Raw genomic sequence first — 20,787 nt, forward strand, 5'->3', positions numbered from 1 at the left:
GTTATTTTTAAATGAATAAATATTATAAAATTTTCTCAGTTTGAATTTCTTAATGTGATAAATATCCATAGATGGATATTTATATATTCTCCAGGTTTTTACCATTATGAACAATGTTCTGTGAACATTCTTGTACATTATTCATGGTATGTAAGTTATCAAGGTTGCCTCAGAGACACCTAATAATGGAATTGCTGGGTCATAGGATATGCATATTTGCAACTTTCATAGAAAATGCCAGACATTTCCGAAGTGTTTTTATCAGTTTATATTTCCATTCTTCCAGAGACAGTTTGGTAGATTATATTTTTGTACCATTTTGTCTAAGTTTTTAAAATTGTAGTATTATCTTACATTTTAATCTTTTGTGTTTGTAGTAATGTACCCTTTTACATTCTTTTTTTCTTTTGTTTTGTTTTCCCTTTATGTACCTTTTTACATTCTTGATATCTTTATTTGTTTGTTTGTTTATTTATTTATTTTTGGCTGCATTGGGTCCTTGCTGCTGTGTGTGGGCTTTCTCTAGTTGTGGCGAGCAGGGGTTACTCTTCATTGTGATACACATGCTTCTCATTGCGGTGGCTTCTCTTGTTGTGGAGCACAGGCTCTAGGCATGCAGGCTTCAGTAGTTGTGGCACAAGGGCTCAGTAGTTGTGGCTTGTGGGCTCTAGAGCACAGGCTCAGTAGTTGTGGCTCGCAGGCTTAGTTGCACCACAGCCTGTGGGATCTTCCCGGACCAGGGCTCGAACCTGTGTCCCCTGCATTGGCAGGCAGATTCTTAACCACTGCACCACCAGGGAAGTCCCTTTTCTAATAAATCTTAATAGACAGTTTCTTTAAAAGTAAACATACATATTCTCTGTGAACCAGCAGTTTCTTTTTAGGTATTTTTCCAAGAAAAATGAAAACATATGTCCAAAAAATGCCTTGTACAAGAATGTTGATAGCAAGTGTACTCATAATAGTCCAGGGGTCCATAACCAGGATATTAGATATGGAAATTACCATGTGATATATCCTTGAGATAAAAAGGAGCAAACTACAGCACTGCCAACAGCATGAATGATCCCAAAAGCATTACACTGAATAAATAAGCCAGACACAAGAAAATTGCAAACTATATGATTCTATTTATTTGAAGTTCTGAAATAAGCAAAACTAATCTATGGTGATTAGAAATCAGATCAGTGGTTGCTTCTGATGGGGTGTTGACTGGGTAAGGCCATGAGGGTGTGGTTACATGGGTGTATACATTTGACAAAACAGACTTAATTCTGTATACTTAAGATCTGTGCAAAGAAATCTCAGCAGAGGTTTGTGCGTTTTTATTAGTCTTTTAAAACCATCTTCTCTCCTGCATGCCTCAGTGAAGATCCTGCGTACCGCAACTAAGACCCAACACAGCCAAAAATTAAATAAATAATAACTTTTAAAATAAATAAATAAAAATACTAAAAAAAAAAAAAAAACTTTGCACATCATTAATGCTATTTTGTCTTTGTTTATTATCTCATCACACTGTGCCCTGGCCTTTGTTAATTTCACTCTTCTACTCTTTGTGTTTATTCTCTTGTTCTTTTTTTAAGCTTTTTTTTTTTTTTTTTTTTTTTGTGGTACACGGGCCTCTCGCTGTTGTGGCCTCTCCCGTTATGGAGCACAGGCTCCAGACACGCAGGCTCAGCAGCCATGGCCCATGGCCCAGCCGCTCCGCGGCATGTGGGATCTTCCCGGACGGGGGCACGAACCCGTGTCCCCTGCATCCGCAGGCGGACTCTCAACCACTGCACCACCAGGGAAGCCCTAAACTTCTTAAATTAGATGCTAAACTCTTTTTTCTGGCCATGCCACATGGCTTACAGGATCTTAGTTCCTGGACCAGGGATCAAACTCGGGCCCCCTGCAGTGAAAGCGCCGGATCCTAACCACTGGACCACCAGGGAATTCCTTAAATTCATTAATATTCATCCTTTCTTCTTTTCTAATTATAATTATTTAAGGATTAATATTTCACTTTCATTATATTCCATGTGTTTTTTTCATTATATTCCACTGTTTCTTTTTGCTTTTGCTGCATTAAGATTTCTTTTTCTTTGGTATTTCTCAGTTTTATTATATTTCTAAATACAAATTTATCATATATTATAAACAATAAATATAATATACTGTTTAAAATAATAATGATAAAATGAACAACCATGTATTCACCATCAAGGATAAGAAGATCATTGCTTATACCTTAGTAGTCCCTTGGGCGATCTCAAGCACATCTCCCTTTCTGTCTCCTACCATCTTGACTTTTGTTTTAACCATTTTTTTTTTTGTTTTTCTTCATAGTTTTACCACCAGTGTACCTATTCCTAAATATAGTATTCATCCTTGAAAAACTGGAGAATAAGCACAAATCTAGCTTTACAGGGAGAGAGACATATTGCCATTATTGGATAAAGTGACCTAAATAAGAAATAAGAGAAAATAGTCAAAAACTTCTAGGTCATAGTCTGGCTTCAGTTATCTGAAACTTTTCAACTTAGCAGGCAGGGTCATCAAGAAGCCGTGAGAAATGCAGAGGTCTGCTGGGGCATCTGGAAGGACTCTGTCATGGACCGGCTGGTAGGCATCTGGTGGAGATCTAGTCAGAGACAGCAGGCTGCCCTGTGGTTCTGCCTCTGAGCTCACCACGGCTACATCTAGCTGTCAGGAATAGGTCAAAGCAGAGCCCCCTTCTAACAGAGTTTGTTTAGATTTACCTGCATGTTGATCTTTCCTTCTTGCATCTTAGATGGCCTTTCTGGGATCACCTTCCTTCTACCTGAAGAACATCCTTTAGATGAAGGTGTGTAGCTGATAAACTTTTTCTACTTTTGTTTAACCAAAACATCTTTATTTCATTCTCATTCTTGAAAGATGGCTGTGCTGAGGAAAACCATCCTAGATTGACAGTTATTTTCAGTCATCAATTTTAATAGACTATACTCCTTTCTTCTGACTTTCAGTGTTGCTGATTTTAAAGTATAATAATTATCATTCCTTTATGAGATTTCTTTTTGCTTTTGCTGCATTAAGATATCTTTTTCTTTGGTATTTCTCAGTTTTATTATATATCTAAATACAAATTTATTTTTACATGTCCTCATTATGATACCTCTGCTTCCTGAATCTGTAGATTCATGTCTTCATCAGTTCTAGGAAATTCTCAGACATTATTTCTCCAGATATCATCTCTCCTACATTCTCTCTGTTCACTCCTTCAAGGTCTTCAGTTAGATGTATGTTAAACCTCTTTTCTGTTTTCAATAGCTAATGTTTCTTTCATGTTTACATTTGCCTTGTCTGTCTGTGTCATACTCTAGGGGATTTTCGTAGGTCTGTCTTCCAGGAAACTAAATTTTCTCTTCATTTGTCTAACCTGCTACTTCAGCCATACACTGAGTATTTTATTTCAGCAGTTGTTTTTATTTCCATTTGATTCCCTTCAAATCCACAGTTATTCTCAGTTGTCTCTTGTTGCTTGTTATCCTTTGTGATTCCATTTTTTATCCCTTTAAACATTTCATAATAGCAATTCTGTATCTCATAACTCCATTGTGTGGAATTCTGGAAGATCTAAATTTGGTATTTGTTGTTCCTGCTGACTCTCACTCACAGTGGCCTACTGCCTCGTGTGCTTGACAGCCTTTGGTTGTGAGCTCATATTTGCTTGTTATTTTTGGGAAATTATGCAATCCCAAATTTGGGCGCTATTTCCTCTAAATGTTATTTGCATATGCTTTTGCCAGAGTGAAGTGGGTCCTAATGACCTGGGGCCCTATTATCCCCTGTGAGTGTCCTGGGTTAATGCAGGAATCTCCACTTCATCTTCCTCACTTTGCAACTTCTTCTTTCCTATATACTGTAACACTTACCTTATCACTACTCAGCTCTAGTTTCAGTTCTGGGTTGATTTTTTTTTTTTTTTTTTTGCGTTATGCGGGCCTCTCACTGTTGTGGCCTCTCCCATTGCGGAGCACAGGCTCCGGACGCGCAGGCTCAGCGGCCATGGCTCACGGGCCCAGCCGCTCCATGGCATGTGGGATCTTCCCGGACCGGGGCACGAACCCGTGTCCCCTGCATCGGCAGGCGGACTCTCAACCACTGCACCACCAGGGAAGCCCCTCTGGGTTGTTTTTATTCAAGAAAAAAAGTCTTTAAGATGTATCTTATATGATGTAATGTCAGCATTTCATAAAATATATTTTTGTCCAGGATCTAGTTGTTACCTAAAATTTATTCTGTCATGTTTCCAGAAACAAAAACCACATTCATTCTTCTTGCCATTATTATATATGTAATTATTTGACCATTATTCTACTGTGTGCCAAGTTCTGTGCTTATTTAGATATGAGTAAGATATGGCCTGTCTTCAAGGGCATAAATAGAAAATTTCAGTATAACATGACAAGTAGTAAAAGAGAGATGTACCCAAAGTTTTTTGGTTTTTTTGGTTTGGTTTTTGTTTGGGGTTTGTTTGTTTGTTTGTTTTCCCCCCACATGTATTTTGATGGAGAGCAGAAGGGAAAGTGATATTCTAAAGTTAAATGGTTACGGGTAATTATATTTGAATAAAGGCCCTGGATAACAACCTATATAGGATTTTTTAAATTAATAGTGATAATGGTAATATTTATGATGTTAATAAATCATAAATGCTAATGCTTACACCTAGTAATTCAAACTCCAGCACTCTGGTTCCAGAGCCAATGCACTTAACCACTCTACAGTGCCATCTTTCTTGAGCCAGTGTGAATTCATATGAAAAACTTAGACACTATTTCTTGTGAGAAGGAACCAGAGAAGATGAGTCTCCTTTAAAGTAGAGTTTTTGTTTTGTTTTGTTTTTTATAAAATGAAAGGCATGAAGAGTTTAAATTAGAAGAAGAAAGAACTGACAGTCATTAAGTCACCTACTTCTACCTGTCTTACTTTTGTTCCAGGATGGGGAAATGGTGCTGCTGGATGGAGGTTGTGAGTCTTCTTGCTATGTGAGTGACATCACTCGTACCTGGCCTGTCAATGGCAGGTAGGGCTTCCAAAGATCCCACTGCTTCTTAGGAGTATGAGTTAGAATATGGGTATATTTGGAATAAAGAACTAAAGAAATATACAGGTTCCCTCTAGCACACATTAACTGCCTTTACAAAGCTCCTGATTATTTTCTAAGACTGTTTTTTATTTATCATATCAAGGATCAGGCACCTAAAAACACCTAGTTAACATGTGTGCACACACATTTTTTGAAAACAAATTTAAGTTTTTATTTTCTGAGTACAAAGATAATATTTAGGTTATGGTAGAATAGTTTGGCCAGATTAACCCTCCGATAACAATTATAGAATCTGGACAAAATATTAAAAACAAGTATTTAAAGGCACTAGAAAGCTTCCTAAAAGCCTGTAGAAATAGCAGCATAAGTCTGTCCTTGAAAGAAGAGCTATAATGGGTTAGCTCTAAGTGGTTAGAGTATTTTGCTTGAGGGAACTCCCCAATTCACACAGCTTGGGCAGCAAGAAGCCACAGCCTAGTTGGCCTAAGGTGTCAGAGGACAGAATTAGATACTAGCAAGGAACCAGAAAGATGGGAAATCCTGAAAGAGAGGGTACTGCAAAAAAGGGTGAGGTCCAAAATTTGCATATAAAATATTCCAAAATCCTTGGCTGATCACTACATTATATTCTAGGGTGAGATCCCAGGAGGCTCAGCAAAATACTGGCAGCCAGAATTTGAATGGACTGAGCAGAGACTTTAGTTACTTCCCACTAAGAGCAGAGCTTGCAGTTTGAATCCAGCCAAGTTAACAAAATCACTCTTCAGAAGAACATAACAGAATTTTAGAATCTCTACATTGTATCATTCATAACTTCTGTTCATTTTAAAAAATCACTAGACATAAGAATCAGGAAAATGTGACCCATAATCAATAAAATTATAGTCAATAAAAACAGATCCTAACTAACCCTAATGTTACAATTAGCAGATGAGGAATTTAAGGCAGCTAACAATAGCTGTGCTCAAGGAGTTAAAGGAAGATGTAAGTGTAATGTGTGAACAGATAGAGAATGTCAGTAAGAAACCAAAAACTATAAAAAGATTCAGGGATTCTGGAGAGATGACAGCAAATAATAGTTTTTCAGTCTTTCCAAATTTTCAAATAAGAATAGAACAACTAGGTAGTGACTGGTATCCCAAACACCAGGTAATGGGGTATCCTTAAAATCTCAAAATACGAACAGTTATGAACATACTATGTACAGCCACAAGACCTGGGTGGTATCAGTATCTGTGTGGAAGGAGAAGGAAGCAGCAATGGTGGGGGAGGCTAACTGACAGACCTGAAAACAGGAGAACCCCAAAATAACCAACAGCTATTCACAGTCAGGATAATGAGCCAATTTCAGAACAGAAGCTGAAAACGGGAAGGATTTGCCAATCCAGTGGCCCAAGAAAGTCTGAAGGTGCTGGGCTCCCTTCTAAGACAGGGGCTCACACTTAAGGTAAACTGCTAGAAGTAGAACAGAAATTGAGCAGGTTAGGAACTAAAGAGAGGAAAGAATGAGATGATCCAAATCAAAGAGGGGGGAAAGGGAATCCCTTGGCGGTCCAGTAGTTAGGATTTGGCACTTACACTGCCTTGGCCCGGGTTCAATCCCTGGTCGGGGGGAAAAGATCCCAAGGGCCATGCAGTGCAGCAAATAAATAAATAAAACCAAAGTGAGGGAGAACTAAGGAAAGATCTGAAACAAGCTGCCTTGTTTTTTACCATTACACCAAAACAACAGAAGATTACACTCTGAAGTTAAATCTTTTATAAATCCTGCCTTATTCTAAAAGTACAGGAAATTAATTTCATATAAAATAAGCAATTAAAAAAGCATCTAGGGGACTTCCCTGGAGGTCCAGTGGTTAAGACTCCATGCTTCCACTGTAGGGGCCGCAGGTTTGATCCCTTGTCAGGGAACTAAGACCTGCATGCTGCCCAACACGGCCAAAAAAAAAAAAAAAGCTTCTAGGTTAAATCTCATAAAAAGTTATTAAAAGCAAAAGGAGAATAAGGAGCAGAATAACATCCCTACAGAAATGAAAGCATGCCAGAAAGACATGACTACAAAATAGATCAAAACAATGCCCTTTTGTTTTAAAACAAGCTAAAAATTTTTAAAGCAAATCATTCAAAACATGAAAAAACAACATATATCAGAATTAGAAAATCTTGGTAATGAAGTGACAAAGTCAGAAAAGAATTAGAAATAAATTTTAAATCATTTCAGGAGCTTCCCTGGTGGCACAGTGGTTAAGAATCTGCCTGCTGGGCTTCCCTGGTGGCACAGTGGTTAAGAATGCCTGCCAATGCAGGGGACATGGGTTTGAGCCCTGGTCCGGGAAGATCCCACATGCCACGGAGCAACGAAGCCCGTGTGCCCCAACTACCGAGCCTGCGCTCTAGGGCCCGTGCTCCGCAACAAGAGGAGCCACCACAATGAGAAGCCCGTGCACCGCAAAGAAGAGTAGCCCCAGCTCCCCGCAACTAGAGAAAGCCCATGTGCAGCAACGAAGACCCAACACAGCCAAAAATAAATAAATAAATTTATTTTAAAAAAAGAAATCAAACCAATAAAAAAAAAAAAAGAATCTGCCTGCCAATGCAGGGGACACGGGTTCGAGCCCTGGTCCGGGAAGATCCCACATGCCGCAGAGCAACCAAGCCCATGCACCACAGCTACTAAGCCTGTTCTCTAAAGCCCACGAGCCACACTACTGAGCCTGAGTGCCACAACTACTGCAGCCCACACACCTAGAGACCGTGCTCTGCAACAAGAGAAGCCACCACAAATGAGAAGCCCACGCACCGCAACGAAGAGTAGCCCCCACTTGTTGAAACTAGAGAAAGCCCGTGTGCAGCAACAAAGACCCAACACAGCCGAAAATTTTAAAAATAGGCAAAGAGTTAGAACATACACATGAAGGAAGCCCTGAAGAAGAAAACCAAAGCAAGGGAACAGAACAAATACTAAAAACTATAATTTAAAATTTTCCTGGAAAAAAAATATTGAAACTACCTTAGAAAGAGCACACTGTGTACCTGAGAATATCAGCCCAGGAAAAAACAACACCAAGACATAGTCTAGTAAAATTCTGAACCTGCAAGGAAAAGAAAAATTCTTTTGGGGACTTAGGAAAAAAGAGGAAAGGAAGGAAAGGAAACTAGACTGTTATCAGGCTTTTCAAAAGCCAAGCTTTATGAAAGAAGAAAATAGCGTAACGTATTGAAGATGCTCAGAGAACAAAAGTGTGAGCCAAAGATTTTATCTGCAGCAAAAGAAACTTTCAGCTATAAAGGGTACAGATCGTTAGGTGGGAACTTAAAGAACATTACTCCCATGAATCTGCTGGAGCTGTGTGATCAGGAAAGAGGATATCACAATAAATCCTACAGATATCAAAAGGATAATGAGATAATATGTGAACAAATATGTGTATTCATCGTTAGTCATTGAGGAAAATGCATGTTAAACCTCTACACATCCACTAGACTGGTTGAAATTAAAGAGACCAACCATACCAAGTGTTGGCAGTGGTGCAGTGCAACAGGAACAAAAAGACTTGTACAAGAATATTCATAACAGTTTTATTCACAGTAGCCAAAAACTGGAAATGACCTAAATGTCCATCAGCAAGAGAATGAATACACAAATTGTGGACTATTCATACAATGGAATACCACTCAGCAATAAACAGGGAACAAACTACTGATCAAAATAACACCATGGACATTATTCTTAATGAAGGAAGTTCAACACAAAAGAGTACATATTGTCTGATTCCATTTATATGACATGCTAGAATAGGCAAAACTAAGGTGAAAATAATCAGAACAGTGTTTCCCTCTCGAGGTAGGGGTGTTGGTTAGAAATAGACATGAGGAACTTCCACGAGGGGGATGGCAATGTTCTGTGTCATAGGGATATGGATCTGGATCTCAGTTCTCCAGAGAAACAGCCAGTGGGATATATTATGTATGTATGCATATGTAGGTAGGTAGGTTGGTTGATGATCGATTGATTTTAAAGAACTGGCTCATGTGGTCATGGGGATTGGCATATCTGAATTTCAGAGGGCAGAACTGCAGGCTGGAAACTCAAGCAAAAGCTGATGTTGCAGTCTTGAGGCAGACTTCTTTCTCCAACATAGCAAAGTAGTTCTGGTATTTGAATTCATTTAGTGCAGGCTACCTTTTGATCCATGTTTCAACCAACCAACCAAATAAACCGTTAGAGCCTTTCTGAGCCCTCAAGCTTCAGCATTGAATCCAGAATCTCTCCTTAGTGGACCCCTATCAATAAATTCAGCCTGATCCAACTTCATGTTCCTTCCACCATTAGCCCACACATGAACATCCATTTCTATACATATTCCCAGATTTTTGTCTATATAAATAGGAAAAATCGTGCAGTTCTTTTTGGATTATAGTGCATCTCGTCATGGGTCACACTTTGTACCTAACTTTTTGGGACCTGCTGGGAGTAACGTCTAGTTGTGGGTCTAGAAGCAACTACCAAGGCAGCTGCCTCTGGGGAGATACCTGTAGGTTCTCAGTCAAAACAGGGTTGGCCTCCTCAGACTGGGGTAGAAGGGCTGCTTCTCCTAGCAAAGATGACTCAGCAGAATTTAGGGGTTCAGTGTCCCCAGCTTCATCACCACCAGCACATCCATTTGTCAGAATTGTAGAGCTCAGATTTGTACATTTCAGTGTATATAAAATTTACATTAGAAAAAGAATTGTTAAAAAATGTTTAGTAATGCTGAGATGGGGTGGAGCTTGTTTATACTCATCAGTGACAAACATAACAGTGTTAATAATGGCTGAACCTGGGAGATGGGTGTGTAGGTTTTCATTATAGCATTACCTTGCTGACTTTAACCATTCTTATTAGGGGACATTTATAATTATAATTATATTTAAAATCACAGTGAACATTTTTGTATATTCAGCTTTTTTTGAATTTCAAATATTTTGTCAGGATGGCTTCTTAGAGCAGAATTACAAACTTAAATTTTATGAGCACCTTTAAGGCCTTTGATTTAACTGGCTGTACTAATTTACAATTCCATCAACAATGTATAGGGACTTCCCTGGTAGCACAGTGGTTAAGAATCTGCCTGCCAGTGCAGAGGACGTGGGTTCGAGCCCTGGTCTGGGAAGATCCCACATACCGCAGAGCAACTAAGCCCGTGCGCCACGACTACTGCGCCCAAGCGCCTAGATCCCGTGCTCAGCAGTAAGAGAAGCCACCGCAGTGAGAAGCCCACACACCACAGCGAAGAGTAGCCCCCATTTGCCGCAACTTAGAGAAAGCCCGCATGCAGCAACGAAGACCCAATGCAGCCAAAAATAAGTTAATTTTTTTTTAAATGTATTAAAAACACATATCATATACCACCCGAGCTTGGTATTTTTCCCTCATTTTTCCCCATTACTGACGAAGAAATTATTATACTAAGGACACCTGGAAACTAGTAAGTTATTAGTAGCCAAAGTATTTTTTTTAAAACAAATACATTTTATTTACTTATTTTATAAATTAATTTATTTTACTTTATTTTTGGCTGCGTTGGGTCTTCAGGTTGCTGTGTGCGGGCTTTCTCTAGTTGCGGCAAGCGGGAGCTAGTTTTCGTTGCAGTGCTTGGGCTTCTCATTTGCGGTGGCTTCTCTTGTTACGGAGCACAGGCTCTGGGTGCATGGGCTTCAGTAGCTGTGGCAGGCGGACTCAGTCGTTGTGGCTCGCGGGCTCTAGAGTGCAGGCTCAGTAGTTGTGGCATGTGGGTTTAATTGCTCCGCGGCATGTGGGGTCTTCGCGGACCAGGCTCAAACCCATGTCCCCTGCATTGGCAGGCAGATTCTTAACCACTGCGCCACCAGGAAGTCCCATAGCCAAAGTATTGATTAGTTTATCCCATGACATCTGCTTTGCCTATAAGTGGATCCTTAGGCTCTGTTTTTTTTTGTTGTTTGGTTGGTTTTTGTTTGTGTTTTTTTAATGGTTAAAAAAAAATGGAGAGGATCAAGAGTAAGCCTGATCTGGCCCTCTGACTGCATTCATGGCTGGGTGCATCTTTTAACCTCACCCCGTGTCTGTCAGCTGACCGTTTGAAGGAGAGATTGTTGTTGCTGCCCCAGCTTTAAGGGTTATTGCTCTTCCTGTTGAGCATCTAGGCATGATTGAGGTCCTGTCATTAATGATATACTGGTACTGACTAAATATCAACAGTGCCCCATCATCATTGCCTTGGAGTTTTTCTAATCAAACTTAGAAGCAAACTTCCTACAATGTCAGAGAGTTCCAAATTCGAGTTCTTGGGTTTTCCTGTCCCCAGGTTCACGGCACCTCAGGCAGAACTCTATGAAGCTGTTCTAGAAGTCCAGAAAGATTGTCTGACCCTCTGCTCCCCTGGAACAAGCTTGGATAACATCTACAGCATGATGCTAACACTGATAGGACAGAAGCTTAAAGAGTTGGGGATCGTGAAGAACATTAAGGAAAATAATGCCTTCAAGGTACTTCACTTCCTTTGACCCCATTTCTTAAGAACACCTGACATGCTGCTTAGTTTTTATTCTACGTAAAACTAATTAGATTTAGAAATGGTGTTGGTGATTCTTCACCAGTAAGAGGGACTTTTTTTGAACATGGATTAAAGCAAAAGGTGCAATGCTTATTTCTACCAGAAGATGGCAGCACATCTGGTTCATTGCATACTGTGTAACTAGCTCAGAATTCAGAAAACAAAATGAAGTCTGGTACAGACAGGGTGGAAGAGGACGTAAAACGGAGGAGAGGTTAACTCTTAATTCTTTTGTAGTGATTTTGAAAAGGTAGAGGTCGAAGGGGAGGGTGTTTCTTGCTTCAGTAACATTGTTGAGACTTTTAACAATATCCTCAGTTGCCATGTTTAGTGAATTTCATCTGCATCCAAAATGTGATGGTGTTCAGTAAAAATTTAAAGCCTCAGCTTTAAATTAAATGGTATGCGACCATGCCAGGTGGTCAAACGAAACAGACCAGTAGGCATCTCTTAGCTCCAAGTTTAGGCTGCCAGGGTTTCTTTTATCAATAGGAAAAAAGCTATAAATTCCTCCTGTTCATGCCAACAAATCTTTAATCAACGGATAGAAATATCCAAGCTAGTAAATGCCTAATAATTACTGTGTTACATGGTGTTTCATACCTACTCCACAAGTTGCTGTGAGATACTTAGAGTCTCCAGAGTAGCCTTCCTAAGAGGGACATGCGAACATTGAAAAGAGAACTATTCTAACACAATTATCTTCCCTCCCCCAAGAAAAGAGATTTTCATTTGCCGTAGTCATTACTGGGCTTACCCCAGTTAGCATGTGTGTAGTATATTAAATTGTAAGAATAGAAATGTGGATTAGTTAGAATGCTGTTGGCAGAATTGCATACAAGAGGTGGCAGTTTTCAAGTCTCTTAAGCATTAGCCCGAGGATAGGTGAAACAAGTGGCAGAACTGGGGGCAGGGGTCAGTGTTAACACATATCTCATGGCGTTATATATGCCCAACTTTCCCCTTAAGGGGTCATTGCTCTAATAACACTGAGGTAATATCTTTTCCAGGCTGCTCGAAAATACTGCCCACATCATGTTGGCCATTACCTCGGGATGGATGTCCACGACACTCCAGACATGCCCCGCTCCCTCCCTCTGCAGCCTGGTATGGTAATCACAGTGGAGCCAGGTAAAGGGAGGTGCTAGCAACCTCTGATCCCTTGGGACATGTAATTCTAATGTTAGAACACTTTATTTTTACCTGAACGAATGTAATTAAATTAGAAGAGATAGGAAAATGAATCTCTCCAGTAGATTTTTTCTTGAGCTTTTTTATTTCACATCACACAATTTGTTTAATTTGACTTCTCCAATAAACAACAGATGGGGAATACTTTCGATCAGTAGATATTAAGAAAGAAATCTTTTTTTAACCCTGCCTTTGCCAGGGCCAGTTTGTACTAGTCCTTCCCATCATCTTGGTGGGCTGCTGACACTTGTGAAGCCCCTGGCACTTTTCTGCAGAGACACTCAGACTCCCCATGTTCTCAGTTGCAGCTCCTCTGCATTGAACTGCCTGCATTATTCCACTTTTTAGTATCCAGATCCTTTCTTCTAAGCTTCAGAGAGAGCTGGCAGTCTAATGGTTCTCCAGCTTGAATGATGCTGGATGTTGGGCAGGATTCAGTAGAAAAGTGATGGCCACGGTGGAGTGTAAGATTGATATTACCAGTCAGGTTTTTTTTTTCCTTTTTTTTTTTTTTTTGCGGTACGCGGGCCTCTCACTGTTGTGGCCTCTCCCATTGCGGAGCACAGGCTCCGGCCGCGCAGGCTCAGCGGCCATGGCTCACGGGCCTAGCCGCTCCGTGGCATGTGGGATCTTCCCGGACCGGGGCACGAACCCGTGTCCCGTGCATCGGCAGGTGGACTCTCAACCACTGCGCCACCAGGGAAGCCCCACCAGTCAGTTTTAAACACCGATGCTGCTTCTGTCATGAAAGCAGATCTCAATCTTAGATTTCAAGCGTTTTCACCTCTAAATTATGTAAGTTATAGTTGGGACACATCTTTTATGCCACCCTTTAAGTCCGGGCATATGTTGCTGTCTGTGACCTTACGTACTGTTAAGTCCAATCTAGTTGACGCTTCCTTAGACATTGACTACATTTTCCTTTGCTGGTCTTTTTCTTCTTATCACAGAACAGCATCTGTGAGTACAGAGAAGGAAGTTTACAGTTTCTTTAATATGAAAAGACCTGGTGTCTGTCTGACTTCATGATTAGAAAGGGAACCTTGGTTTCTTAGAATTTTTCAAACGTTCATTAAGGTCTTCCTTTTTCCCTCTTTACATCATGTACACGTCAGTTACATTTATGACTTATTTGAGTATTTGTGCAGCTTCTGGTTGTTGAGGCTAATAATATCTAAGTAAGTGTTTTTTAAATACATTTTAAAATGCCTTAAGTCTTTATTTTAGCAAAGTGCCCTTTTTCCACGGAACTGTTAGGCAGAGAAAGAATGCATTTATATAATCTACTGGGTCCCAGCATATATTGACATACTCATAAATTAAGTAACTTTAGTGGCCCATTTGAGCCATTAGAATGTGACAGAATCATGATCAACATTATTGTAGTTGTATAGATTTTGTAGTCTAGTATACAAAATAACTATAATAATAGTTCTAGTAATGATAGGCAACACTTACTGACCATTTATGTACCAGACATTTTTATATATATTATCTCATTTAATCTCCACATTTCTATTAGGTAGGTACTGTTAGGATCCCAACTTTATAGAGGTTAACTTACTTACCCCAAATCATCCAGTTACTGCCATTTATGAATAGAATGTTCTGATTCTTTTTTCTACTTCTCAGGTATTTATATTCCGGAGGATGACATAGATGCCCCTGAGAGGTTCCGTGGTCTTGGTGTACGAATTGAGGATGATGTAGTGGTAACAGAGGACTCACCTCTCATCCTTTCTGCAGATTGTCCCAAAGAGATGAATGACATCGAACAGATATGCAATAGGGCCTCTTGACCCTCAGTGTGGTCCACATGCATCTTAGGTTCAGAAGGGGTGGACGTTGGCCTCTGTGCACGTGTGCTTTCTGGGGGTCTCTGTGTGGACATTTATACACGTGTTCCACTGGGGAGTGCAGCAGCTATATGAGTGTATGTAGTTGTGTATGTGGTCTTTTCTTGTTTTATGTAGCTAGAAATCTGGGAAATTGAGTTTTTGGATTGTATGTTACTGCAACTTTAGTAACATTAATTCTGTAGAATTAATGACTCAGACAAGTTTAGTTTTCAGATGTAAAGAAAGATCTTGGTTACATATGTCCACGCATCCCGGTTAGCACATGGAGAAAATTCTCTGCTTCTCTCCAGGTCCTTCCCCTCTGCACTTTTCCTGAGATCTACCTAATATCATAAGATTTTTGTGTAATGCTTATATATTTTGAGCCAATCACCAAGGTCTTTCCCTACACTGAAAACCACCCATCAGTGATTGTGGGTGGCCAGTACATACCTTCCATAACACCTGCCTACCTATCCAGGAGCCCATGTATCTACCGGAGCCATGTGAGCCCTCAGGGCACTGGTGTCCTACAGTCACACCATTCAGCCACAGTCCAGATTCCAACAACACTAGCTATCGAACAAAACATTTTTAGCCTTTCTTGCTATTTGGTTACCTGGGACCTGGAAGGTGTTTAGATTCTTGATAAGGAAGGAAATGAAAGAGAAAGAAAAGTATGTGTGTCTGCTGTAGATCCAGACCGCCATCCGTCTGTTCTCAGTCTAAAGTTGATTCCTTTCCCAGACATCCATGCTTTCTTTATAGATTCTTAATGCATTGACCCTCAGCACACCCTTGAAGCTGCTTCCCTGGCCAAGGGCAGATCCTCTACTTACCCTATTAAAGTCAGAGGAATGGCACCCAGTATTCAGAGAGACACCTCAGTTATTATTCTGTGATTTCCTCTAGTGCCAATAAAAACAAAATATGCAACCCGCTCAGTACCTGTAAACACCCTGTGATCCTTTCCTTCCTTGGACGTTAGCACTGGAAGGACAATGGTAAAGACTCATGTTTCCCTCAACACAGTGTTGGATGCAATTATATAATACTCAGTTTGTGAAGTGAACAGGGCTAGACTGCTGCAGATAGGTTATTTGGGAGCTCCTATCATAGGGGAAAGCTTTAAGAACTAGTGTGTTCACCTCCTTTAAACCTGCATATGAGCTCAAGATGTATAAAACATGCTGATTATTAGAACATAAATTCGAAAAATTTTAAGAAAATATTTGCATTAGGGAAGAACAGGCTAGGAGATTAACACTCCTTGCAGTGCTAGAGGTTTGCCCATCTTGTCAGAAAAACCCAAGGTACAGAGCCCAGAGCAGACAGGCAGTGACTTCATCAGGAGACAAAGATAATGTTAGCGACCAAAGTGATACAAATTGTGTCCTGACAGTGCTCACCCGCAAATGCTTGGCTGTGCTCAGCAGCTGTGGGAATGGATGGCTGCACAGCTGGAGTCATCATCCCTGCACCTGCCCTCCTCACCCCTCTCCAACTTCTCAGTCCTGTGCTTGTTACTTTCTAAGAGGGGACTAAAAAGAAACCCACAACTCTGGCTTCTCACTCCCTTGGCCTGTATGGCCTCAACAACCTTTTTCTGGAATTGGGTTACCTTTGTTCACTTACAATCCTGGAATAAGGAATTTCCTTTTCTTCCTATAAATCATTTTCTGTAGTCTTCAACTTTCTAGCTAAAAGCTTAGGCGGCTTTTATGAATAGCAGCCTACTTGGACATGAAACAGACTTCTTCCAGCTGGACTCCTGGCAAGTTCTACAGGTGTTGCAAGTCACACGTAGAACGGCCGTTGTGGAATTCTTCTGGTGATTTATAGTCCCTGACCCAGGCATATTGTCCTTTGAGTCCCCGATTAACCACAGCAGCTAACATTTGCATCAGACTATCAGAACCTTCAAGAAGTGACACAGTGTACATCTCAGAGCAGCAGTTTAGGGACTGTCTGATCTGTTCAGGATTGGTTGAGCAGATAATTGTGCACAGTGCCGGAATCTCATTAATTCTTAGCCTTACCACAGACATGCCCCACATTTCCCTCCTTGTTTCAGTATAATAAATACTTCATATATACACACCAAGCTCTCCTAATGAAAACCTTAATTTTTAAAAAATGCTTCAAATGTCACACTGAAATTTTTCTCCCTGAATTGAAGAGATACAGCTAAAATATTAACAATAATCTAAAGGCAAGAAGTATATCTAGGGCTTCCCTGGTGGCGCAGTGGTTGAGAGTCCGCCTGCCGATGCAAGGGACACAGGTTCGTGCGCCGGTCTGGGAAGATCCCACATGCGGCAGAGCAGCTGGGCCCGTGAGCCATGGCTGCTGAGCCTGTGCATCCGGAGCCTGTGCTCCACAACGGGAGAGGCCACAACAGTGAGAGGCCTGTGTACTGCAAAAAAAAAAAAAGTATATTTAGATGGCCTCTGCTGCATAGTTTTATGGTTTTATTTCAGGAATTGTTATTTTTCTCTATAATTAAACTGGGACTGTGTTTTTTATTTGAAACACAGCAGTAGAAATAGAATAATAACTCTCCTCTTCCCATAGTCATACCCAAGTTAGGAAGGTACTTCTTATGGTGACTTAAAGTTCTCTTTGTGTGTCTTCTTTCAAAATATTGTTATCTTTTTTATTAATTTTTGTAAGGTCAGAAAAGGAAAACTCCTACTATAGACATTATATCTTAATTGGGTTTAAGATCCATAAAATAAGTTAAATCCCCGGATAAAGACATTGTAACTCATTAAAATAGAAAACTTGGGCTTTGTTGTTTTTCAAAACATACATAACCAGCATCCTCCTTAGCTTTCTTAATAATAGAAGGAATGCAAATATGATGCATGAGTGCTGCCTCTCCCTGTCCTGTGTCCATGTCACATCACATGTACAGCATAGTGGCTGTCCCACCAGTTCCACCTGTGACCCCAGAGTCCTTTGTAACACAGTGTTTCCAGTAACTGCTGTCAGTAAAACAAGAGTTGGGATTTGAGTGAGACTCTGTCTACCATCCCTCAACTGGCATATGATCAATAATAATGTAACTTATTTGTGTTTGTATGTTAGAAACTAAATGAGGGCCCAGGATGGTGGCAGCATAAGGGATCTTGCTTGGAAGAGGTTTTTACTGTGTGGTTTTTGTTTGTTTGTTTTTAATTTTAGTTTCCTGAAGTGGGATCTGTATCCCAAAACTTAAGCTCATAGGGTTAAGTTTTAAGCCTGGACAAATATACTTCAAGCTGAAGTGTTTAATAATCCTAATATGAGAAGGTGAATACATCATTAAACCCTAATTCTAGAGCAGAATTCCACTGTCACAAAGCACATTTGCCTTCCTGGCTTCTTTCACCTCTGCCTATGTGTCACTGAGGAACTTGGGGTAAGCATCAGTATTATTCAGATCAGGGATCCCCACTGAAACCAAGGCCTCCTGGGGTGTGCTTCATGAGAAGCTGAGAGAACTGCAGTCTTTGTGAGCATTTCTTAATGCTTTGTATGACTTGTGCAATTATATAAGTTCAATTTGGACAAAATGCTGTTACTTTTTAAGGCCCTATTGACTGAAAGTAGATATGTCATTTCCCAACAAGGGAAGACCATTTGTTACTGTCATTTTAAAAATAAACTATAAAACGATGTAAGAGTGTTTGGTTTGTGCATGTATGTGTGTGTTATTTTCAAATCTAGAGTTTATAGCTTTAAATGTGACAACAGTTTGTTTTACAAAGTATTTTATTTTACAGAGTATTCATTAACTACTGTCACAAAATCATGATAGCAAATGAGATAATCTTAGCAGTCATAGAAGGGGGAAAACCAATGGATTAGATTGACTCTAGGATCAAACGTATTAACATGGTGAATATACTTGATAACATTGTATTTTATAATTGAAATTTGCTAAGAGAATAGAACTTAAATGTTCTCACCAAAAAAAAAAAAAAGATAAATATATGAGTTGACGGATGTGTTAATTAACTAGATGAGGGACATCTTTTCACAATGTATACGTTTGTCAAATCATCACCATGTACACTTTAAATATCTTACAGTTTTGTCAGTTACAGCTCAAGGAAGCTGGGGGAAAAAAGGCTGACTCTCCACAAAACTGACACATAGGTCTGCAGACAGCCCCTGTAGAACTCAAGACATTACACTATAGCCATGAGCATTTTATGAAGGGCAAATTTTGCAAAATTTTAAATATGTAAACTTTCTCAGCAAGCCATATAAAGAATCCTAAGTGTAAGCATCTCTTTATTTATTCGTTTGTTTGTTTGGCTGTGTTGGGTCTTCGTTGCTGCGCGCTGGCTTTCTCTAGTTGCGGTGAACGGGGGCGACTCTTCGTTGCGGTGTGCGGGCTTCTCACTGCGGTGGCTTCTCGTTGTGGAGCACGGGCTCTAGGCGCGTGGTCTTCAGTAGTTGCGGCTCACGGACTCAGTAGTTGTGGCTCACGGGCTCTAGAGCGCAGGCCAGTAGTTGTGGCGCAGGGGCTTAGTTGCTCCGTGGCATGTGGGATCTTCCCGGATCAGGGCTTGAACCCGTGTCCCCTGCATTGGCAGGCAGATTCTTAACCACTGCGCCAATGCGGAAGTCCCCAAGCATCTCTTACTATTAGGAATCCTCTTTAAAATCTGGGGCTCTCTAAGATGTGCTCTCCAACATTTTTTTTTTTTTTTTAAACAGAGAACAGGAGTATTTATTTATTTATTTTTAAATTTTATTTATTTATTTACGGCTGTGTTGGGTCTTCGTTTCTGTGCGAGGGCTTTCTCTAGTTGTGGCAGGCGGGGGCCACTCCTCATTGTGGTGCACGGGCCTCTCACTATCACGGCCTCCTCTCTTCTTGCGGAGCACAGGCTCCAGACGTTCAGGCTCAGTAGTTGTGGCTCACAGGCCTAGTTGCTCCGCGGCATGTGGGATCTTCCCAGACCAGGGCTCGAACCCGTGTCCCCTGCATTAGCAGGTGGATTCTCAACCACTGAGCCACCAGGGAAGCCCAGCTCTCCAACATTTTTCACATCCTGGAACACATAAAAAGATATTTTTTATATGGCACAATGGAACAAACTTAAGGGGACTTAGAAATGTGTACATCTTACTTCGAGAAGAAAATTAATTACATACCCTTTATATAATTATAACCACAAATTCGTGCAAAGTTTTACAGGAATTTTAAATTTGTATAGCACTTCCAAAAGATAAATTTTAAAATGTCAATAAAAGACTTAGCTTCCTTTGGAAACATGACTTTTTGATAACAGGCTGAAGCACCTGCACACAATTCCTGATCCAAACTTTGTAGTGATATTGTCTTCAGATTCTTCATAATCACCATTTACAAGAAACTGTACAAGTAGGTGACAAGAAATTTAAAACCATTTTTATGATCATTCAAAACTGTGTAACTGGGGACTTCCCTGGTGGTCCAGTGGTAAAGAATCCGCCTTGCAATGCAGGGGATGCGGGTTTAATCCCTGGTCAGGGAACTAAGATCCCACATACTGCGGGGCAACTAAGCCAGCGTGCCTCAACTAGAGCCCGCGTGCCACAAACTAGAGTCCACATGCCCTGGACCCTGTGCGCCACAACTAGAGGGAAGCCCATGCGCCACAACTAGAGAGAAGCCAACGGACCACAACAGCGTGCCACAACTAAGACCAATGCAGCCAAAAATGAATAAAATAAATAAATAATAAATCTTTTTTAAAAATAAAATAATTTTTTAAAATGTGTAATTGAACTGATGAATGGATAAATGAAACGTACATCCATCAGCAGATGAATGTATGAAACGTGGTCTATTTATACAATGAAATATTCAGCCATAAAAAGGAACAAAGCACTGATACAGGCCACAACATGAAAGAACCTTGAAAACATTCTAAGTGAAAGAAGCCAGGCACAAAAGGCACGTATTTTTTATGATTCCGTTTACATGAAATGTCCAGGATAGGCACATCCATGGAGACAAAGTAGATTAATGGTTGCAAAGGGCTGAAGGCAGGAGGAAATGGAGTGACAGCTTACAGGTATGCTTTCTTTTTTAGGTGATGAAAATGTTTTGGAATTGGTGGTA

At 40.3% G+C, this 20,787-nt stretch overlaps 1 protein-coding gene across 1 annotated transcript in view; it reads left to right on the forward strand.

Moving 5' to 3' along the window:
* The window catches only part of XPNPEP3 (X-prolyl aminopeptidase 3), a 56,797-nt gene extending 40,449 nt beyond the window's left edge, over positions 1–16,348 (forward strand). Inside the window, exons 7-10 of the mRNA XM_082849702.1 lie at positions 4,971–5,056; positions 11,407–11,587; positions 12,666–12,786; positions 14,479–16,348. Of these exons, the coding sequence (XP_082705828.1) occupies positions 4,971–5,056; positions 11,407–11,587; positions 12,666–12,786; positions 14,479–14,645 (555 nt within the window). The 3' untranslated portion in view covers positions 14,646–16,348. The remainder of the gene's footprint in view (positions 1–4,970; positions 5,057–11,406; positions 11,588–12,665; positions 12,787–14,478) is intronic.
* The last annotated feature ends 4,439 nt before the right edge of the window (positions 16,349–20,787 follow it).

Source organism: Leucopleurus acutus (assembly GCF_964270905.1).
Source record: "Leucopleurus acutus genome assembly, chromosome: 11".
NCBI classification, from domain to species: domain Eukaryota; kingdom Metazoa; phylum Chordata; class Mammalia; order Artiodactyla; family Delphinidae; genus Leucopleurus; species Leucopleurus acutus.